Source organism: Aotus nancymaae, unplaced genomic scaffold, assembly GCF_030222135.1.
Source record: "Aotus nancymaae isolate 86718 unplaced genomic scaffold, 86718_ANA_hifiasm-v0.15.2.pri h1tg000058l, whole genome shotgun sequence".
NCBI lineage: Eukaryota > Metazoa > Chordata > Mammalia > Primates > Aotidae > Aotus > Aotus nancymaae.
In genome coordinates, this window is record NW_026988472.1 from 43,391,432 (window position 1) to 43,416,054 (window position 24,623).

Genomic DNA, 24,623 nt, shown 5'->3' on the forward strand with positions numbered 1-24,623 from the left:
AGTCACAGCCATCTTCTTCAGAGGCAGGCTTACCTCTTGGCAAAAGAAGAGAGAAAAAGAAAAAGAGCCCAGAGGGCCTGAGCTGAGCATACTCAATCCCTTGAATTACCCTAACCAGCTGGATTCCACCTCCTGCCTCCCTCTCACCCTCAGGGATTAGTGAGAAAGGCAGAGAGCAGCTGGCAGTATTGCCTCATGGGGACATTAGGGAGGGGTCCGGAGGCTCCCTCCAACATTCCCTGATGTTTTGTTCTATTAACATATTGGAGTTGGATGCTTAGTCATGACTGCCCCCTCAAGGAAAGAAATGAGAAATTTATGAATGTGGACCCCCTTACACAAAAACTAACTTCTGTTCTCTGAGATCAATTTTACCCCAGAACAATCTCAAATGAATACAGAGAGGTTTTTGTTAAATTCACACCAAGGCACATCTGTCTTCTAGGCTGCACATTCATTTTATCTAAATATCAAAATATCCCAAATTTGAACATAAACCTCTCCCATCATCAAACTTCTCAGACAAAAGTAAAGTTCTGATCTAAAACCCCTTGCCCTTATAAATCACATTAAAGTAAATTAGAATTGAAATTACATTCTAAATAAGATGCCAAAGCATCTTTATCCAATTTTAATCCTGCTTTGCTTGGGTAGACTAAGGATTCTCTCTTTTTTTTTTTATGAGCATCGCAGCCTGAGTTGCCTCCCCTGGACTGGATTTGGCTCCATTAGGTCTGCCAAACTTGAATCCATTCAACCTCAATTCTCATATGTTTCACTTTAGAAGTAGTCCCAAAAGGTAATAAAAGACACATTTATCACAATACCAGCCTTGATTCCATGAAATTTTATTGCACAAGCAAATCTCCAAGCTCTGGAGCAGTTATATCTGCAGAAAATTGATGTACTTGGTCAGTCCAGGGCATTAACATAGTTGGGAGAAGAAAACCATGTATCCATACCATCTCCACTCTCTAGGGGGAGACATTTCTGCCTTTGTGTAAAGTTGCTTGTGTTGGCGGTAACTCCAGGCACCAGATCTTGAGAAAATCCTGTTCTCAAGTATGGAAGGCTGATAAGAATATGAAGAATGTTCCTCTCACCAATATGTAGAAAAATAGAAATTCAAATAATATGCTGCCACTTGACACCCTTCAAATTAAGAAAAAAATATGAAGTTGGGTACTGTGAAGTGCTGGCAAGGATGGGAAGAATGGAAACTTCATGTTTGGCAGGTGGGTGTAGCTGTGTTCATTGTAGAGAGCAAGTTGACATAACTCAGTGAAGCTAACACTGCATATGGGGTATGCCCCAGAAATTTCACTCCTAGTATTTATTCCATCAAAACTTCACCAAGCAGACATATGACAGTGGTCATCCCAGCATTGTGAGTGGTAGAAAAGAGAGTCAATGCAGGTGTTCACCACTTAGAGAATGAATAAGTGAAATGTGGTGGTTACATATGATGGAATATGGTGTAGCCACCAGAAGCAATGGACTATATTCACTTGTAGTTATATGATTAGCTCTAAGGAAAAAATGCGGAATAAATCAGAAAAGAAAGCAGTTTAGCACACAATACTACTTATTTTCAAGGACACCCATATATCTAAGTAAATACACTATGGGTAGATTGGAAGGATGTCCATTACATATGCTCAACTGAGAGCCAATGAGGAATGGGCTTGAGATGGGGGATGATGGGGTAAAATAACACAAAACAAGAGGGGTGCCCATGGATGTATGATGAACTTGGCCATGGATTATGGTGTATATCAATTCAATTCCATGAACCCAGGGCCAGAGAGAGAGAGAGATTTGTGTCTAACACCAGCTTTTAACTTGGTTGGTGTAGGTGACCTTCTATGTGGCTGATTTAAGGGATTCTAAAAATCCCAGCATATGACAGAAAATCTCACTGTCACATTATTAAAACTATACCATTAGAGTCCATCCTTCAACAGTATGAGGGATTGAAAGGAGCATAGGCTGTGGAGTCAGACCGGGGTTCAAATCTCAGCTCTGTCGTTTAATACATCTGTGACCTTGGGAAAATTATTTAGAGCCTTTATTTCCTCATCTGCCAAGTGGAGATGATAATACAGAGTCCTTGAGGTTTTTGAATGGTATTCAATGTGCCTAGCAACATAGAGGGTACTTAATAAATATTTATTTCTTTTTCCCTTATCTATCTTTTCTTCTCTCATATTCCCTTTTATCATTAGTCTTTACCGACAGCAAATCTCTAGAAATTCTTGGGACGGGAAATGAAAATGGCCAACATCTTTTATGGGCTTTTGAGGTGCTAAGTTCTAAGTCAGAGCTGTCTAATAAAAATATAATGGAAGCGGCATGTCGCTTAAAATTTCACGGTAAATATTTAAAAAGTAAAATAAAAGAGGTAAGATTAATTTTAATAGCATATTTAATCCAATATATCCAAAATATTATTTCAACATGTAATCAATACAAAATTGTAATGAGATAGTTTACACTTTTTGTTATCAAGTCTTTGAAATCCATTGTGTATTTTATACTTGCAGCACATCTCTGTGCAGACTAGCCACATGCAATGAGTGTTGACTGTACTGGACAGTGAAGTTCTGAGAGTTCTTTATATGTGTCAATTCTTTTTTCTTTTCTTTTTTTTTGAGATAGAGTCTTGCTCGATCGCCAGGCTGGAGTGCAGTGGTGAGATCTCTGCTCACTGCAACCTCTGCCTCTCAGGTTCAAGCGATTCTCCTGCCTCAGCCTCCTGAGTAGCTGGGACTACAGGCACGTGCCACCACGCCCAGCTAATTTTTGTATTTTTAGTAGAGATGGGGTTTCTCCATGTTGGTCAGGATGGTCTCGATCTCTTGACCCGGTGATCTGACTGCCTTGGCCTCCCAAAGTGCTGGGATTACAGGTGTGAGCCACTGCGCTCAGCCACCTCAATTCTTTCAATCCTGATTTAACTTGGGTTCTCTGGAAAACAAAGCCCGAGGTAAGTATTATTTGCAATCCCAGGGCAGTAGGAGTGAAGGAGAAGGGAAGTGAGACAGATGCTTGGCCATGTAGGATGCCTTTGCAGAAAGCTCTACCTCAGAACTTTCTAAGGGAGCAAGAATTTGTCCATTGCCCCACATCTTCCATTCCTCTTTGGTCAAAATTTCCCCATGGGGAGCTAATTCCTTGCCCTTCTGGTTTGTGTCACCTGGCCCCTACAGACAGCCTCTGAATAGGCCACATGTCCCATTCTATGGCTTGGATCTTTATCCAAGTGTTGGCATGAAGACAGGATCCAGAGCCTCAGTAGGTCGGTTGGGTCAAGCCCAGACTCTGGAGCTGTTGGAACCTCCCACCACTGAGAGGACAGTCAAGGCAATATCAGAACTTGACGGTCAGCTAGGAGAGGCCAAGGCATCTGGCAATATCAACAGCTGCAACAATGATGGCACCTTTAGGTATCCATAAGAGGCCGAGGGCTGAGAAGCTATAATGAGGCTGAGAGACTCTGAGGAGACACGTAAAATGTGTCCAGTTGAGTTCTCACAACAACCTAATGAGATAGGGAACTGTGACATAGTGAGATTAGCAACTTGCCTGGGGTTACACATATAGTAAGTGACAGAACTGGGATTCTAACTGAATGATCTGGCTCCAGGGTTTGTGCTCTTAATCACATGCTTACATACGTCCTTCACCAGTTTGGCACAACCCAATAGAAATCAGATTTTTTGTTGAGAGGTTTTGTCTTGGAAACTTTTAAAGACTGAAAGGGCTTAAGAGGAGAGATACATGTTGAAGGGTTCAAGAGGAAAATCTTGGGCCATCTGTCATTTCGCCAAGGGTCTGACCACTCCCTACTTGTACAGGAATTCATGAATGATCCCTGACCTGAATTGGGGGTATATACTGATCCCTTCCATAGTGCTCCAGCCTTTCAGCACATTTTGTCAGTTCCTCAATTTTTCTGAGCTGGTGCTGAATAGCAGGGAACTTCCTCTCCTCTTGTTTGTGGGTACACAGGAGGCCATATTCAATACTTTTAGGATCGATTTGAATACTGTATTTAGATGGGTTGATGTGGTAAATTTGGGGATTGGGGAGCTAATCAAGGAAGAGACAGTTTCATGAGAGGCAGTAACATGCAAACTTTATTTGGGCAGTGCTCAGACAAGGTTGCACAAGAGAGAAGGTTCCTCACAGCTGGAGATTTTCCAGAGATAGCGGCACAAGGCCACCACTCAGAAAGGAAATAGGGCAAGAGACCTGAATGAGTAGGGGAAATCAGAGAGGAGGCTTACATGTCTAGGTAATATCACTCAGCATCAAGGTGAGGTGTCTCTGGATTAGAGAGCTCTGAAGGACAGAGGAGTTTGAGGTCTTATAGCTGTCTAGCAGATGTTAGGAATAGTTTATCTTATTTCTGGCTAGCAGATGTTGGGAATAGTTTCACAGTGTATATGGAGTAGGTAGGCTCTAAATGGCTAAAAATATGTTCATTTTGGAATATATTTAAAGCAATTTGATACACGAAAATTGGAGTTTGGGATCAGTGCACTTTGGGCTAATGGTTCTATCCTAGTGTAAGGAAGTAACCAACATGGGGGCCATTTTTTCCTAATACACATGAGCTGTCTCTGGCCCATTTATATAACAGTTTTATGGAAACTTTCAGTTTGTCCATTCAGCTCTTCCATTGCTATAATGGTGTATTAGGATATGAACAAAGTTTTTAGAGCAACATGAATCTAGAATTCCTGATAGAATGATATGCTTTTCAAAGCCAACCACCACCTACTGTTCCATTTTCTTCTGGTACTTTCATTTGAGTCAGAATGTCAGGCAGAAATGGATCCCAAAGATAAGCTCTCCAACTCCATCACTTTGTAAATGAGAAAGCTGAAACCCAACTAGGCAAAAAGTCTTTCCCAAGGTCACACAGCTCATTGTGGAAGAAGACCAGACCCAAACTCAGGTTTCCTGAATTTTTGCCCTGTTTTATTTGAACATTTCCCCTGCCTTATCACACATTCAGCCCTTATGCATAAGTTTGCTGAGTGTGTCTCTCTTCAGTTAGGGAATGCCTTAGCATTTTCGTGGAAGGAAGCTTCAAAATGACCATGTCTCTTTCTACACCAAAACGGTACCTTCAGGCACATGTCTGTAAAAGGAGACACCCTTGCCTGTCTGTGTCAGAACATTCTGCAAATGATCACACAGAAGAAGCTCTAGACCCCTTCATTAATTTTAATCATAAAATTGGAGGATCATATGTATATGAAGGTATCTTTACCTAGAGCTTTATGAAATCTTTGCCAAATAGTGTCCTGTGTTACATCTTGATGCACTTTCCTACAAGAACTCTTAAAAATATTTTAGTAAGTAACAAATGTAACTAAGAGATTAGAAGCCCTGTGAGGAATATTCTAGCATTGGTTAATAGATTTGCTGACTCTGTCTTGGAACACATTACCCATGGATTGGAATTAACAGATAGGAAGGCTCTGTGTTAGCCTATTTGGGGGCCATTTGTGGTTTTATTATACTGTTGACTTTATAGAGTTGTAGATGGATTATTTATACAAGATATGGGCATTTGTGCTTTTTCTGGTTTTAATTTTCCAAGAAATTAGAACATCTGTAACCCAACTTTAGGCAAGAATGCTGACTCAAAGGGTGAAGAAATCGAAGTCCAGTTTCACGATTAACATGTCTCTGGTTAAATTTCAGTACTGTGAGTCCCTGTCATCATCTTTATTCTCTTCCCCTTTAGTCCTTCTCTCCTTACTACTCTTCCCATAAATAAAAGGTGAAAAAGAGAAGGACGAGAGTATTACTACTGATTAAAGGGCTGCTTGAAAAAGAATACTATTGACTGAATTTGGCTATGTTCAAAATTCTGGGTCAGCTAGACAGCTTGATGTTCAAGACTGTCCACAGTCTTTTATGGTTGATAAAAGTGAAAAATGTTTTTTGGCCCTCTCTAACTCCCACCCTACAAAGAGTCATTGGCATTTTGCCTAAGAGTTCCTTGTCTTCTATTTGTGTAGCACTTCATGTATATGTCAAAATGTGATTACAGAGTTTTAATCCTTCCCACAATACCTTTGGCACTGGGGATGGAAACTAATCTTTCCCACTGCTTATCAGAATTGTTTAAAATAATGAAGAATTCAGAAATCAAAGTGCTTTGGATTGAATACAGAAGACATCATTCTGTTGAAGAGCATCAGCCTATCCTAAAAATGAGCTAGAAGTTTGCTTTAAACAATATGGTAAATGTACTTTTCACTTCCTCAAAGCCTTACCATCTCCAGGAGAAATGAGAAAGTACAGTTCCCCACACAGGGACAATGGGATCTGGCAGTGAGTTTCCTGAGTGTGTATGGTAGTGCAGAGACTAGGTCTGTGCTGATGCATTTTTATCCCCAGTGCAAAGGCCAACAGATCATGAGAGTGGGAAGGTGGTAGAAGGAAGATGAGGACCTCGGAAAGCCATAAGAACTGTACTAGATGATGATGACATGAACTCCTTATGGAGATCTTACTCTATTAGTTGGGACTCCTGAGCTAGTAAATGAAGTGGACACTTGGTTTTCCCTATTGAGGCTCTTCCTTGTAAGTGGCAGAAAGAGAACCTACCTGAGCTATACCCAAATATATGTGCAAACTTAGTAGGGATAAAGAAGATTATCATCAATTGAGGAAAAGAAGAATAAGTCAACTGAGACAATTGGTTAACCATTTAATAAAAAGAAACCAGATTAGCTCATGATCTTACAGTTATTTGTCAAAAGAATTCCACATAGATTAAATAATTTTTTTCTTTTTCTTTTTCTGTTTCTTTTCTTTCTATCTTTTTTTTTTTGAGGCAGAGTCTCACTGGAGCGCAGTGATGCAATGTCAGCCCACTGCATTCTCCGCCTCCTAGGTTCAAGCAATTCTTCTGCCTCAGCCTCCTGAGTAGTTGGGATTACAGGTGCACACCACTACGCCAGGCTAATTTTTTGTGTTTTTAGTAGAGATGGGGTTTCGCCATGTTGGTCAGGCTGGTCTTGAACCCATGACCTCAAGTGATCCCCCTGCCTCAGCCTCCCCAAGTGCTGGGATTACAGGCTTGAGCCACTGCACCCGGCCATAGATTAAATAATCTAATGTTAAAAATTTTGAACTAGAAAAATACACACAAACATTTATATGATCTTTGGATGGGGAAGGATTTTCTATGTTTAAAAGCATTGGAAGGAAAAGATTAATAGATTTGACCCATGTCAGAAACCTTGTAAGTGAAATTAAAGGCCAAAAACAAACTGAAGTGGGTTAATAACTTTACTTTATTGAAAAAAAACCTCTCATATAAATTGATGAGAAGCACTAAACTTCCTTGACTTCATGCCCCCCAATTTTCCACTCCTTCTCCCAATCACACGTCACCAAAGATGTGTCTGCACTTTTTATGTCCATCGTCCTACCTCCTTGATGTTCTCAACTTGACATCCACCCACCTTGGTCCATTGAAACTAGTCACCACTGACTTCCAAGTGGGCAAACCAGAGGTGGTGGTGGTGTTCTTATTCTCCTCCTCCTCCTCCTTCTTCCTCCTCTTCCTTCTTCCCTCTTTCTTCCTACTTCTTTTTTCTTTCTTCTTCTTCGTCTTCATCATCATCTTCGTTGTCTTTGTCATCTTCTCCGTCTTCTTTTCTTTCTTTGGTTCCTTCTTCATGTTAGCTCTTCCTCTCCGTGGCTTAATTGCTTTGTCTTTCTCTATAGCCTCTCTTTCTTTGGCTTCTGAGATAATACATTCTTGTGTCTCTGGATGCTCTTTGCTCCTTCTCAGCTTCCTTTCTCTGGGAGGCACTGTTTTCTTGGCCAGACCCTTAAACACTCGTGTTCCTTGGATCTCAATGCTGAGTCTTTTCTTTCATTGAGCTTCTGCCTAGGTGAGCTTATTTATTTCATGGATTTAGATACCATGTATAGTCTGACAACTCCCAGATTTATATTCACGGTACAAGCCCCACTTTGAGCTCTATGTAGATTCATATCTGCAACTGCCAACTTGACCTCTCCATTTGCATGGTGCACAGGCACATCAAATTTAAAATAGGAAAAGTTGCAGTCTTGTTCTCCCTACCCTCACCTGTCCTGAGAGCGAAAAACAAACAAAAAAACTTGTTTCTCTTTCAATCTTCTCCATCTCAATGAATGGCACTGTCACTCATCACTCAAAGTAGAAACATGGTGGTCATCCTTATACCCACTTCATCCAGTCCCTCAGCAAAACCTGTCTATCTCCAAATATATTATTTCAAATCTACCTGCTTCTCTCCCATCCCTCTCTGGCCCACTCCAGCATCCTCTTCAGGGGTCTCCTCTATTCTTACTCCCTTCCAGTTCTCTATATAGTAGCTTAAGACATCTCTTTAAGATGAAAATTGGATCTGGTTATTCTTCAGTGTCTTCTCATTGTGTTTTAAAGAAATCCCAAATGCCATACTATGGCCTATATCTGATTAAATCTTTCCTAACTTTCTAAACTTATCTCATGTCATTCTCTCCAGTAACCACTTTATGTCTGCCATGTTGCTCTCCTTTCAGTTTCTGAATTCTTCAAGCTCTTTACAGCTTCATGGCCTTCACACGTGCTATTCTCTTTTTTCTGCCAAGAAATCTCTTACCCTCAACTCTTCTTATTCAAGTCTCCACTTTAATATAATCTCCCTGGTGAGGAGGACTTCCATTACTCTCCTCATTTCATTTTCTCTCTCTGAATCCCATTTATTTCTTTTCTAGCATGTAGCACATTTTAAAGTTTTATATTTAATTTGCTAAATTATCTTCTGCACTAGAAAGTAAAACTTCACAAGGGTTGAGCAGAACTGTTATTCAGCAGTATATAGCCAATGACTAATGCATTATAGATTGTGAACCAACATTTTTTGAATGAGGAAATTATTTGATAAGTGAATGAAAAGTTAAATAGGGTAATGAGCAGATAGTTTACTAAAAGAGAAATACAAGTGCCCTTAATACATACAAAGCCCCTAAAATAGTACCTGGTACATACTAAGCCCTCAACATATTTTGTTATTGCTATTTTTATGTTAATGCTTACTATTATTTTTAAATTAATAATATCACCCAAACTAATAGTCAAATTTAAAGAGTAAGGAGATGCCAATTTCTGCTTTTTAAATGAACTAAATGAAAAAAATAAGATGATCAACATTTTGATGAGATGGGCAGTTTTTAAAGGTAGTTACCGAGTAATTTGACAAAACCAATTTGGATGAAAGCAAGTCAGTATAACAAGTGATCAGATGATGATTTGTTCAAGAACAAATACTGCTAGCTACGGGTTGTTGAGATAATGGTACTTGTACTGTGGAAGTGGTGCTTTTAAACTTTTTTCTTAAGGTTAAGCTTTTTTCCTCACTTTTTTCCATTTTCCAAAGGTTTTCAGGGGAGTTATTTTTTTACCTTTTACCTTTTTTGAGCAATTAATTTTTCCATTCTATGTTTGTGACAAGGAAAAAATTGTGCAACAATAGGAGATCTGTTGGAATATGCTAACTTTCTAACAAGTGGAGATGGGATGGAAGATGGGGAAAAAACTACTTAGAGCACATAAAGAGTAGAAAGGCTGCCCTGTGGTGGAGGAAAAGTACCAAGACTAGGAAAAACAGTGACTAGCAATAGACATTTTTGGCAAAATTACTGTTTAACCAGATGATTTTGTTGAACAATTTGCTTTTGGCCACAATGTCTTAACCTTTAGACCTATAATTTCACTGTGAAGGAGAAAAATAGAAATGTAATCCAAGATTTATGTGCAAAGAGATTCATCAAAAGCTAACAATGACACACAAAACCCCATAAAACACAATGTCCAACATTAGGGGATTTGTCCAAAATGGGGGGTGCATGTCTAGGAACAAGTAGAAACACTATTTCTTTTTCTTATAGGATATTGGGGATTGGCACTCATTAATATGGTTAGAGTAATTTGCTTAAGCAAATTATTACAGTAAGATTGACAATTTGAGTGCATTTCCTGAAAAATAACTAAATTATAAAGCGCTTTTGAAACAGTTCCCCTAAAGATATGTGAAAGCATTTATTATAGGTCTGACACGTTACACTACATTGCTGCCACTGGCTTTTAGGGAGGGTCAAGATGGTGATAAAAGCAGCAGCATTTGGGAATCAATAGGCAGCAGTTATCTGTGAAAGGAGCAGTGGCAAAATTCAAGATACTTCTTTGCCACACTCATACATAGCAACATAGCATGCTGCATTCTTTTTCTTGGGGAGATGTTTTAAAGCCACATAGTTTCCATGTGGAAGTGATTTCACCTCCTAATTAAGATCACATTTATGAATAAAAGCAGAGGAAGGAAGCCAGCTTGACAAGGATATCCTACCAAAAGCCAGGGTAAGTGGGAAGTCTTTGAAGGACATAAGATGAAGGTGGTTGGAATTGGAATTTGGAAGGAAGTAGTTTTATAGACCTTGTTTTGTCTTGGTTGTTTTGTGGCCATTATTGGAGTGGTGTCTGAGACTCATTATGGGTTTGGCTCTGACATATTTATAGGGAAAGAGAGACAAGGTTTACCTGAATTTTGTAACAGCCCTATTGTAGGTTAGATAAAATTTACCCTTAACCTCTTATGAAGAATTAAATTACTTACCTTCTAGAAGTTTTCTCTGTATAATATTTGAACCATAATATTTTAAGCCATTAGGCTTTTGAAATATAGGCTAAAACTTTAAAGTTTCCTAAATACTTTCAACATAGAATTGTGAAATGGAAAAAAAGAAGAAGGGGGAAGAGTTTTGGATTTTAATACCTCTGCAGTCATTGTTAATCAGAACTGAAACAGTAAAAAAGGAAAAAAAACAAATTCGCTGATAGAATTTGAGTACATTAGCTCTGTCCATGCTGCAACAGATTTATAGGGAAGTATTTTCTTTTAGTTTTGAATGAACAAATTTGTTTGACTGTTGTGGAAATAGATACATTGATAGCTAAGTTTTAACCAAAAAAGAATGATTTAATTAAATGATCATTCTATTTTAAGTGTCTGTTAATAGTTTATTACTATAAATAAAAAATAAACAAAACAACACAAGAAACAATGTGTCTGACAGCAAGATTCCTTTATGGTTGAAAATCAGCAGTGTGTGTAATGGGAAGACTGAATCCAGGTTTGCTCAAGGTATATTTGAGGCTGGCATTATCACCTTTGAGTTAAATGAGCATTTGCTATTTCCATAGACTTACCATGGATGATCAAAATCAAAAAATAAAACCCACAAGCTTTTAAAATTATATATATGTGTATATATATATACATACATACACCTAAACAGACACTTATAGGAACATCTTCCAAATTGAGTTTTGTCTCGTTATAGGTTATTTTAAGTAGAATAATATACATTCAGTTTTGGAGGCTTTGGGGCAATTTATTATTCAAGATGTGTTATATTGACACCCTCAGTGATCCAATTCCCAATATGAAAAGAATACTAGAATTGGTTTGGAATTCTGTTTTAGGTTAAAGATGTTGTGGAAAACATCTGCAAAATGAATTAAAAGTTTCCTCTTAGACTTTTTCACGCCATGAGAAAATGGAATATATTTGTAGCTTTATTAAAGTCTCTCATTGGTTTCTGTTTAAAATTTTTAAGATGAATACATAAATGAATGTAGAACATTCTATGTGAATGTGAGGTTGAGAAGCAAGAGACAGGAAGGAAGAAGGAAAGAGAGCCAGCCAAGCGGGCAGATTGATGACTGAGGTTGAGGGCAAGAATATAGCAAGTTAACCAGAGCTTTCCCACCAATTCCCCACAGCTCTAGTTGCCCTCCCTCACCCCAGCCACATTCTTACTTCACTTTAGCTCTAGTCTGAGAAATTGGAAGGGAATTTTAAAAATTAGAGTGTGGAGGAAAATATTAGTTTTCTGAATCAGAATTTCAGAACCAGAAATGGACTTAAACATCAGCAACTACCCTCACAAAATTTCCAGATGAGCAAATTATCCCAGAAGAAGATAAGTGTTTCATTGGTCAACAGAAAAAGCAATACCTCTGGCTGGGCACAGTGGCTCACACCTGTAATCCCAGCACTTTGGGAAGCCGAGGCAGGCAAATGGCTTGAGCCCAGGAGTCCAAGACCAGCCTGGGCAACATGGCGAAACCCCATCTCTGCAAAAAAAAATTTTAAAAAAAGAGAAAGAGAAGAAAGAAAGGAAGGGAAAGAAAGAAAAAAAAGAAAAGGCAATACAGCATGAACGACTCCTGACTTCCAGTTCAAGATTATTTTTATGGCCACATTCTGGGAGAGTGCTAGCAAAAATTAAACCAAGAATCTCTTTGTGATGAATTTCTTCTCTGTTGGAAGGGATACTGCATCTGCCACTAAGGCAGAGATTGAGAAAGGTGCTTAAACCAAACAGGGATCTTTTTTAAAAATTTATTTATTTATTATACTTTAAGTTCTGGGGTACATGTGCAGATCGTGCAGTTTTGTTACATAGGTATACATGTGCCATGGTAGTGGTTTGCTGTATCCATCGCCACGTCATCTACATTAGGTATTTCTCCTAATGCTGTCCCTCCCCAATCCCCCACCCCATGCTGTTCCTCCCCTAGCCTCCCACCCCGTGAAAGACAGCAAAATATTGCCTGAACAGAGGAGTCATTTGATATGATATGAAGTTTACCCTTGATCTTTTTAGAGGTAATTTTAGAAGTCGTCATCAGACAAAACCAGTCCCTTTCCAGATGGTGCCTGATACACCTAATGATCCTAGAGAACCAGATCCTGTGTCCCTTGTGTGCTGCCCTTCTTTTATGTATGTTTCAAGCTCTTCAGATTGATTGTGAATCTTTGGCCTTAGGTTGCACTTGATGTCACAGGTCTTTCTGGTTTCATTTATGTATGCACAGGGGAATTGGCTTTTCTAGTCTTTGAAGCTGTATTAATACAGCTTGAACTTCTAAACCATGCAAAACTCTCCCAGACCATTTTAAACCCCAAAGCTTCAATAGGAGACATTCAGAGGAAGGGAAAAAAAATTCTTTTGATAGTCAACATTATTCACAATTCTTTATTTCAGAATTTAATGTACAGACATATACTTTGACCTTACCAAATTCACCTGTCCTGAAGAGAAGCATTTTGCTACATGTAGGTAAAGATACTGATGAATATCATATATATATGTATGTAAAATCCCATGTATAGTAATACAGTTATTGACAGTATATATATATGTATGTATATATGTACTGTCAGTATATATATTCATAACTGTCAATAACTATATTACTATACATGGAGTTTTCCATTATGAAACATCATTCAATAAATATTTATTGAACACCTACTATTTGACAGACATAGTGGGTTGGCCCTGAAAATTTAGTGGTAACAAAGGCAGAAATGTTCATGTTCTCGTGGAGCTTGCATCATTCTCCACAAAATTATGCCTTTATCAAAGAGAGTAAAGAATTCTGGGCTCTAGATTCTCTTTTTGTCTAAAAATGCGTGACTATAATCTTTTAATTAAAATATATACACCGAGAAGTACACAGATCAAGTATACAGTTCAGAGAATGTTTACCAAGTAAACACACCTGTAAAACCAGCAGCCAGGTTAAGAAACAGAACATTACCAGCCCCCAGAAGCCCCTTCAAAATACCTTTCTAGTTACTAATCTTCCCAAGGTAACTAATTTTCAGACTTCTGACGCTATAAATTAATTTTGCCTTGTTTTGAACTTTGTAGAAATGGAATCATACATTGTACGATCTCTCATGTCCACCTTCATTTGCTCAATATTATGCTTATGAAATTCATCTGAGTTGTTGCATGTAGTTGAGTTCATTCTCCTTGTTATATAGTATTCCATTGTATATTAAAATTCGCTTATCCATTCTATTATTAAAGACATTTGGACTATTTCCAGTTTGGGGCGATTATCAATTCTGACACTGTTAAGGTTCTTGTGCCTGTCTTTAGGTGGCTGTTAAGTATACACCTATGAGTTGGGATATTGGGTCATAGCTTATGTATGTATATTAAGCTGTACTATATACTGTCGAGCACTTTCCCAAAGTGTTTATACCAAGTTATAGTCCCACCAGCAGTGTATGAAAATTCCAGCTACTACATATCCTTGCCAAGTTTAAGGTTATGTGCTTTACATTTTCATGTGCATTTTAAGTTTAAAAAGCAGACTAGAACCAATGGAGCTTGGTGACAAACAATGAGACATCATAAGGTTTATAGCAACAGTTCTAATCCCTTGAATTTTAGTCTATGCCAATGATTCAGGATGGTATTATATTGAATTAGAAACTCTGCTTAACTCTTAATGGAATCAAAGTTATGGTTTGCAATAGAAAATCCCGCCAAAGTTTGCCTTTCTTACATTTGGAGTTGTGGCTTTTTCAAGCGAGCAGTGTCAGACCACTTTTGTTAGCCAGAGGGCCAAGTAAGAAAAAATAAAAAATACGTGCAGTCCACATTTTTAAATTCAAAATGGAAATGACTTTCTTGAGACACGGGGAAGAAACATACGTTTGGTTGTGAGATAACCTACCATATCAAGTGGAAAACTGGAAGTGGGAAATTTGGAGCAATTATTGGCCAGTAAAATGTTAATATCAGACCATATTTGAGAAATGGCTGTAGGGAGACAGCTGTCATCCTGAAATTAGTTTGTCAGCCACATTGTAAAGCTAGGAGGGCTGACTTCTAGACCAAGACCTTTAAGAGGGGCTGTTTTAGCAGCCCACCCTGGCTTTAACTCTTCCCTAGGAGGAACTATAAATATAATGGATCCAGGCCCAGGCCTATTATGGAAGGGCCAGCTGAAAGAAAGAAGAACCTTATTCTTAGAAAAAAACACTGATGGTTTCCTTTTCCTTTTCAGTCCAAGGTTTACACTCGCACACCAACCTTATATTTGGACTTCAAATTGGACCCAGGAGCAAAACATTCCCAGCCTATTCCTAAAGGTATGATGGGTTCTGGGATTTAGTAATCATGTCAGGAAAAAAAAAAAAAAAAAAAAACCAGCCAGGTGTGGTGGGTCGCACCTGTAATCCCAGCACTTTGGGAGGCCGAGGCTGGCAGATCACCCAAGAATGGGAGTTTGAGACCAGCCTGACCAACATGGAGAAACCCTGTCTCTACTAAAAATACAAAACATTAGCTGGTATGGTGGCACATGCCTGTAATCCCAGCTACTCCGAAGGCTGAGGTAGGAGAATTACTTGAACCTGGGAGGTGGTGAAGGTTGTGGTGATCCGAGATTGTGCCATTGCACTCCAGCCTGGCAACAAGAGCAAAACTCCATCTAAAACAACAACAACAACACCACACACACACACACACACACACACACACACACTCAAAAACCAAGGAGCTGTTTTCTCTAGAATGTGCTTGTTTCTGAAACTCAGCACAAAGTTCTATGAACTGTTTATATTTAATTATGTTTAAATTGACAAATATGGCTGGGACCTTCCAAGTTAAGAAAATCAGGAAGAAGCCGGGCACGGTGGCTCACGCCTGTAATCCCAGCACTTTGGGAGGCCTAGGCAGGCAGATCACAAGGTCAGGGGTTCGAGACCAGCCTGATCAACATGGTGAAACCCAGTCTCTACTTAAAAATACAAAAATTACCCTGGCATGGTGGTACACACCTGTAATCCCAGCTACTTGGGAGGCTGAGGCAGGAGAATTTCTTGAACCCGGGAGGCAGAGGTTGTTGCGGTGAGCCGAGAGTGCGCCATTACACTCCAGCCTGGGCGACAGAGCGAGACTCCATCTCAAAAAAAAAAAAAAAAAAAATCAGGAAGAATTCACAGAATGTTAAGGTCAGAACTGTGGGCCATACCCCTCACTTTACAGGTGTGGAAGGCCTAAAAGATTGGTCACTTGCTCAAGGCCACCCAAAGACTTCCTGGATGATGTAGGGCAAGGAAAATACCCCTGTCTCTTGACTTTCCAACTCCTATTGACTCACAGTATTCCTGAAGGCAAATTCGGACTTGTGTTAGTTATAAACAAGTGCATACTTGATTGAGATACAGGTTTTGCTTGATATAGGTGTTGTTATGTAAAAGTTACCTTTAGACTGACATTTGAATCCAAAGAATAATTAGAAAATTCCCAAGCATTTAAGGCCTATTTTGTTCTTTTAAAAAAAATTCTGGCTATTTTTTGATAATTTTTTTTTCCTGTAGACATGGGGTCTCACTCTGTTACCCAGGCCAAAGTGAAGTGGCATGATCATAGCTCACTGCAGCCTCGAACTCCTGTGCTTAAGTGATCCTCCTGCCTTAGCCTCACAAGTAACTTAGACTACAGGCATGTGCCACTATGCCCAGCTAATTTTTAAATTTTTTTTGTAGAGACAGGGTTTCACCATGTTGCCTAGGCTGGTTGCAGACTCCTGGCATTAAGTGATCCTCCTGCCTTGGCCTCCCAAAGTATTGGGATTTCAGGCATGAGCCATTGTATCTGGTCTATTTTTAAATAATTTTATTTTTTTATTAACACATAATAGATGTACATACTTTCAGGGTACATGTGATAATTTAATACATTCATATGATTTATAAAGATCAAGTCAGTATAATTAGGATATTTGTCACCTTAAATATTTGTCTTTATGCCAGAAACATTTGAATTATTCTTTTCTAGCTGTTTAGAAATATATAATAGATTGTTGTAATCAAGTTATCCTACTGATCTATCAAACATTAGGTCTTATTTCTTCTATCAAATTGTATATTTGTACTCATTAATCAATCTCTCTTTATCCCACCCAGACCCCTACCCTTCATGTTCTCTAATAACCATCAGTCTTCTTGAGATCTTTATGAGATCCACTTTTTAGCTCTCACATCAGAGTGAGAACATGCAATAGTCATCTTTCTGTTCCTGGCTTATTTAACTTAATGTCCTCCAGTTCTCTCCAGGTTGCTGCAGATGACTTTCTCTTTATGGCTGAATAATATTTCATTATGTATTTATACCATATTTTCTTTATCCATTCAGCTATTACTGGGCACTTAAGTTGATTCTATGTTTTGGCCGTTGTGAATAATGTTGCAATAAACATGGGAGTGCAGATATTTCTTTTATATATTGATTTTTTTCCTTTTAAATATGTACCCAGCAGTTGAAGTGCTGGATTATATGTTCTATTTTTAGTTTTTTTGAGGAACCTCCATACTGCTTTCCATAATGATTGTACTAATTTACATCCCCACTGACTATATACAAGGGTTTCTCTTTCTCCACCTCCTCACCAGCATGTGTTATTCCGTTTTTGATAACAGACATTTTAACTGGGGTGAGATGATGTCTTATTGTGGTTTTGACTTCATTTCTCTGATGATTAGTAGTGTTGAGCATTTTTTTCATATACTTACTGTCCATTTGTATGTCTTCTTTTGAGAAATGTCTATTCTGAGCTTTTGCCCATTTTTAAATTAGATTTATTTTTGCTATTGAATTATTTGAGCTCCTTAAATATTCTGATTATTCATCCCTTGTCAGATAGGTAGTTTGCAGATATTTTCTCCCATTCTATGGGATTGTCTCCACTTTGTTTTCTTTGAGGCAGAATCTTAATCTGTCACCCAGGCTGGAGTGCAGTGCCGTGATCTCTGCTCACTGCAACCTCTGCCTCCTGGGCTCAAATGATTCTCCTGCCTCAGCCTCCCAAGTAGCTGGAATTACAGGTGTGTGTGCCACCAAACCTGGCTAATTTTTGTATTTTTAGTAGAGACGGAGTTTTACCATGTTGGCCAGGCTGGTCTTGAACTCCTGTCCTCAAGTGATCTGCCTGCCTTGGCCTCCCAAAGTGCTGGGATTACAGGTGTGAGCCACCACACTTGGCTTCATGTTATTGATTGTCTTCTTTGCTGTGCAGAAGCTTTTGAACTTGATATAATATCACTTGTCTATTTTTGCTTTGGTTGCTTGTGCTTTTGAGGTCTTACACAAAATATCTTTGTCCAGTCAAATGCCCTGGAGATTTTCCTCAATGTTTATTTGTAGTATTTTCATATTTTGAGGTCTTAAATTTAAGTCTTTAATTCATTTTGATTTGATTTTTGTTTATGGCAAGAGGTAGAGGTCTAATTTCATTCTTCTGCATATGAATATTCAGTTTTCCCAACACCATTTATTGAAGAGACTGTCTATTCCTTAGTGTATGTTCTTCGCACCTTTGTCAAAAATAAGCTCCATTGGTCTATGTGTCTATTTTTATGCCAGTACCATGCTGATTTGGTTATTATACCTCTGTAGTATAATTTGAAGTCAGGTAGTATGATGCCTCCAGCTTTGTTCATTTTGCTCAGGCTTGCTTTGGCTATTTGGGGTCTTTTGTGGTTCCATATCAGTTTTAGGATCATTTCTGTGAATGAGATTGGCATTTTGATAGGGATTGCATTGAATCTGTAAATTGCTTTTGGTAGTATTGTCATTGTAATGATACTAATTCTTCCAATCCATGACCATGGAATATCTTTCCATTCTTTGTGTGTCCTTTTCAATTTCTTCCATCAGTGTTTTATAGTTTTCCTTTTATAGACTTTTCACTTCTTTGATTAAGTTGATTCCCAGGTATTTTGTAATCTTTCTTTGTAACCATTGTAAATAGGATTGCTTTCTTGATTTTTTTTTCACATTGTTCACCGTTGGTGTACATAAATGCTACTAGTTTTTGTATGTTGATTTCATATCCTGCAACTTTACCAAATTTGTTTATTAGTTTTAATGGCTTTTTTTTTGGTGGAGTCTTTAAGTTTTTCTTAGTATAAGATAATGTAATCTGTGAAGAAGACTAGTTTGACTTCTTCCTTTCCTATTTAAATGTCCTTTATTTTTTTCTCTTGCCTAGTTGCTCTGGCCAGGACTTCCAGTATTATGTTGAATGAAAGTGGTTAAAATGGGCATCTCTTTCTTGTTCCAGATCTTAGGGGAATTCAGTTTTTCGATTGAATTCTTTCATTTTTCCCCATTCAATATGGTGATAGCTGTGGGTTTGTCATAATAAGGCCTTTATTATTTTGAGGTACGTTCATCTATACCCTGTTTGTTAAAGGTTTTTGTCATAAAGAGATGTTGAATTTTATTGAATGTTTTTTCAGCATCTATTGAAATAATCATATTTTTTCATCTTGATTCTGTTAACGTGATGTGTCACATTTATTGATTATATATGTTGAAACATCCTTGCCTCCTTGGGATGAATCACACTTGATGATGGTGAACAATCATTTTAAGGTGCTGTTGAATTTAGTTTGCTAGTGTTTTGTTGAGAGTTTTTGCATCTATATTCATCAGCAATATTGGCCTGTGGTTTCTTTTTTTGTGTGTTCTTGTCTGGTTTTGGTATTAGGGTAATGCTGGTCTCATAGGATGAATTCAACAGTGAGGCCATCACATCTTGGGCTTTTTTTTGTTGTTGTTGTTGTTGTTGGAAGACTTATTAAGGCTTCTATCTCCTTACTAGTTATTAGTTTTTTGAAGTTTTCTATTTCTTCGTGGTTCCATCTTGGTAGGTTGTATGTATCTAGGAATTTATCTATTTTTTCTAGGTTTTTCAATTTATTGACATATAGTTGTTCATAGTTTCTAATGATTCTTTGTATTTCTGTGGTCTCAGTTATTGTGACTTCTTTTTCATTTCTGATTTTATTTTTTTGGGTCTTCTCTCATTTACTCTTAGTCCATCTAAAGGTTTGTCAATTTTATTTATCTTTCCAAAACACCAACTTTTCATTTCATTGATCTTCTGTATTTTTTTTTGTCTCAATTTCATTTACTTCTACTCTGATCTTTATTATTTCTTTTCTTCTAATTTTGGATTTCATTCTGGCTATTTAAGTACAGAAAAATTTTAAATTAATTCACCTAAACATAAGCCTTCACTATGTGTGATTTTTATAAAAATAAGTGTATATGTGCTTTAACTTTTTAGTGCAGTACTTTTTCTTTTATTTTTGAGTTGCTTTCCTCCAATCCCTTGTTCTGCCTTATCTATGTCCAGTACCCTTTCTGTATATATCACAGATATATCCTTGAATTATATCTTGCTGTATTTTTCTCCACACTTATTTTTCTATACTGATATATATGTGCATTCAAATATATGCAGATATTGGGTTATTTTGTCATTTTACTAAAATGGAATCATATTATACATACTCTTTTACATCCTGTTTATTTGACTGAAAAGTACTTCATGGAAATCCTTCTCAGTTTACTTATATAGCTCCTTTGGTTTTGTTTTGTTTTGTTTTGTTTTTTTAAGAGACAGGATTTTTCTCTGTCACAAAGGCTGGAGTAAAGTGGCACAATTACATCTCACTGCAACCTTGAACTCGTGGGCCCAAGAGATCTTCCCATTCCAGCCTCCCAAGTAGCTAGGACTACAGGCACTCATCATTAATGGTAGCTCCTTTTAACAGTGATACTCTATATCATCTAAATACATACTATAATGTATTTAGCTATTTTCTATCAATGAACATTCACTTTGTTCCTGATGCTTGACTATAGCAAACTGGTCTGCAATGAATATACTTGTACATCTGCCTTCCCATGTGGAAATTTATTTTGATGAGACAGGTTTCCAGGGATGGTCACCAGCTCTATGCATGTTTAGTTTTAAAAGGCATTGTCAAGTTGCAATCCAAAGAGGCAGTCATACTTTCAGTTTTCTTGGTTTTTTGTTTTTGGTTTTTGAAAAGGAGTCGTACTCTGTCACCGAGGCTGGAGTGCAGTGGCATGGTCTCGGCTCACTGCAACTTCTGCCTCCCAGGTTCAAGTGATTCTCCTCCCTCACGCTCCCAAGTACTTGGGATTATAGGCATACACCACCACGCTCAGATAATTTTTGTATTTTTAGTAGAGACGGGGTTTCACCATTTTGGCCAGGCTGGTCTCAAACTCCTGACCTTGTGATCCACCCTCCTAGGCCTCCCAAAGTGCTGGGATTACAGGCGTGAGCCACCACACCTGGCCGGCAGTCATACTTTATATCAGCAGCATATAGAATACCAGTTTCTCCATGATCCCACTAGCAGGAAATGGATGGTTCATGTTCGCTTTTGCTCTGATCTCAGACATCACCTTATATTGCCTCCTGAGACAATGTGTATCTGTCAGTTTACAAAGCTGTATTTGCATTTTATTTTGTCATCATGAATTTTAAACCTGAGATTTCTTTTCAAACACATTTTCTTTTTTTTTGAGATGGAACCTTGCTTTGCCACCCAGGCTGAAGTGCAGTGGTGCGATCTCGGCTCACCGCAACCTCTGCCTCCCAGGTTCAAGCGATTCTCTTGCCTCAGCCTCCCCGAGTACCTGAGACTAGAGGCACATGCCACCACACCTGGCTAATTTTTGTATTTTCAGTAGAGACAGGGTTTGACCACGTTGCCCAGGCTGGTCTTAAACTCCTGACCTCAGGTGATCCGCCCACCTCGGCCTCCCAGAGTGTTGGGATTACAGGCATGAGCCACTGTGCCTGGCCTCAAACACTTTTTTTTTTTAGACGGAGTTTTGCCCAGGCTGGAGTGCAATGGCGTGATCTTGGCTCACTATAACCTCTGCTTCCTGGGTTCAAGCAATTCTGCCTCAGCCTCCCGAGTAGCTGGGATTTCAGGCACCTGCCACTACGCCCAGCTAATTTTTGTACTTTTAGTAGAGACGGGATTTCACCATGTTGGCCAGGCTGGTCTCGAACTCCTGATCTCAATTGATCCACCCACCTCAGCTCTCAAAGTGCTGGGATTACACCGCACCTGACGTCAAACACATTTTTATAGAGATACAACAGCAAGTAGCTTAGAATTGCACATTTATCATTGAGTGTCTGTAAACCCACTTTCTTTAGTGTGTTATGAACCCAGCTATGAAGCAAAAGATCCTGTCTTTTCCAATACATCACTTTTAGTTACAGTGTTCTCTTTTTCTCAGTCTGTCTGTCTCTATCTCTCTCCCTCCCTCCCCTCTCTGTCTCTCTTTCACACACACACACACACACACACGTGCACACACATACACACATACACTCTCATGCATGCTTCCACTCCATTAGGTGACAAATACAAAGTTTGAGGCTTCTCTCTTTAGTGCCAATTAATTCAAGTATTATAAAGCACTCATTATTTGCAGATTTGATAGTCCTGGCTGCCTGTAATCAGATATACTGGATGGTAAAATTGTCTTGAATAAATTTTATTATGAAGTAATTCGAATCAAGGTCACCATTTGTCTTTTTCTGTTTTTAACCACCTTTCCAGGTCAAATTCCATCATAAATTCCAAGGACTGTCTAAATTCTTTTTATTTGGGTGCTTTATTGTAGCAAATATTTTGTGAAATGTGTAGGCCGTTGACAGGGTCCTGGACATGTTTTGTTTATAATATTTTGATTGTTTTGTTCCTCATGGTAAGGGGATTTGACATGGATGTCTGGGTTATGTTTGGCTTTTGGAATAAGCTGTGCAGTCTAACTAATTTAATGTTGACTTGGTTGTATCATTACCAGACTAATTAGATAGCAGTAGAAGCATACACTGCTACCATCCCATCCCTGATACTGGGAAAATGCACATATCCCAAGGGAAATCCAGTTAAGGGAGGCTGAAAACGTTTCTCATGAATCACACTAGGTTTTATCTAAATTCCTTCTCACAAATAGTATCAGTATCGATTTTTACCATCTCTTTATTTCCTTCAGGCTAGTCACGTTTCTCTTCGGTTATGCTAATCTTGCAGAAAACAGATGTTTCATGCAGTGATGATTTGGAAGGCAGCTGATATCAGGAATTGGGCTGAACAGTGCATCACTTACAAAGAATCTAATTTGTTGAGTCTCTGACAGTACCAGATTCCTTTCACACTGGCCACACGTTTTTCATATTAGAGCTTGGCTAAAATGAGAATAAGTAGTTTTTTTTTATGGTGGCTTTTACCATCTCTTGCGAGGCGATCTGATTTTCCTTTTGCTGTAAACTAATTTACAGATAACACCATTTGTTACCATTAATTTTGAAGGACATAAATCTGTATTTCTAGGAAACTATCTATCTTGTCCAAGAAACATATGCCTTCTGGTCCTCGTGTTCTCCTTGTCTTCTGACTGACTGTTTCACAGTTTGGCCCTCAACAGCCACTCTGTTTATTTTTCTCATTTTCTTTTACAGCACCTTTGCTTCTAAATACTCAAAGACAGGATCTAGAATGTTAAAAATGGAGAGCTGTTATGGGAAAAACTTGATTTTGTGAACCTTTTTGCTTTTCCTTACCTTATAACTTTTCCTTTACAGTATATGTAGATTAATAAACAAAATTTCATTAGAAAACCCGTAGTCTACCCCTCTGTGGTAGGCAGAATAATGTTCCCCCAAAGATGACCATGTCCCAGTTTCCAGAATCTGTATATGTTATGTTCTGTGGCAAAAATGACTTTGCAGATGTGACTAAGTTAATGCTACTGAGATAGGGAGATTAGTTTGGATAATGCAGGTGGACCCAATGTCATCATGGGAATCTAAATAAGAGAAACAGGGAGATGGGGAGTCAGAGTGAGAGAAGGAGATGTGACAATAGAAGTAGAGGTCAGAGTGATGTGATTACTGGTTTTGAAATGGAAGGGACCACAAGCCAAGGACTAATGGCAGCCTCTAGAAGTCAAAAAAGGTAAGGAAACAAATTTCCCCCTACAGCCTCCAGGAAGAATGCAGTCCTGCTTGATTTTAGACCTATGAGGCCCATTTTGGGGCTTCTGACCTCCATAATTGTAAGATAATAAATTTTTGTTACTTGAAGGCACTAAGTTTTAGAGTAATTTGTTATAGCAGCAATAGGAAACTGATACACGCTTTTAAATATTGTCAGTATATTGTTGCTGCTTCTGTGTTTACTTTCAAAGGGAAAAAAGGAAAGGAGCAACATCTTCCTCGATTAAAAAGTAGATTTTAATGCTATACATATTGTAGCTAGTTGGTAAGTCACATAAGTATGTATTTAAATAAGTGTTGTTGTATTAATTATCCATATGCTGCATAACAAATCACCCCAAGACTTTGTGCCTTAGAACAACATGTATTATCCTGCAATGTCTCACAACTTAGCTGTGTACTGTTACAAGGCTGCAATCAAAGTGTCAGCTGGGGGCTGGGTACTGTGGCTCACACCTGTAATCTCAATACTTTGGGAGGCTGAGAAGGGCAGATCACTCAAGTCTAAAAGTTCAAGACCAGCCTGGCCAACATGGCAAAACACCGTCTCTACTAAAAATACAAAAATTAGTCAGGCATGGTGGCACGGGCCTGTAGTCCCAGCTACTGGAGAGGCTGAGGCATGAGAATTGCTTGAACCCAGGAGGCAGAGGTTGCAGTGAACCAAGATCGCCCACTGCACTCCAGCCTGGGCAGCAGAGCCAGACTCTGTCTCAGAAAAATAAGTAAATAAATAAAATGTCATCTGGGGCTGTGGTCATCTCAAGGCTTGACTGGGAAGGATGTGCTTCCAAGCTCACGCTCATGTGGTTGTTGGCAGCATTCACTTCCTCGAGGGTTG

General features: G+C 38.5%; 1 protein-coding gene across 1 annotated transcript in view; it reads left to right on the forward strand.

The window, feature by feature from the left end:
• PIR (pirin) overlaps positions 1–24,623 on the forward strand; it is a 110,265-nt gene that overhangs the window by 55,851 nt on the left and 29,791 nt on the right. Inside the window, exon 6 of the mRNA XM_012434732.2 lies at positions 14,939–15,023. Coding sequence (XP_012290155.2) covers positions 14,939–15,023 — 85 coding nt within the window. The remainder of the gene's footprint in view (positions 1–14,938; positions 15,024–24,623) is intronic.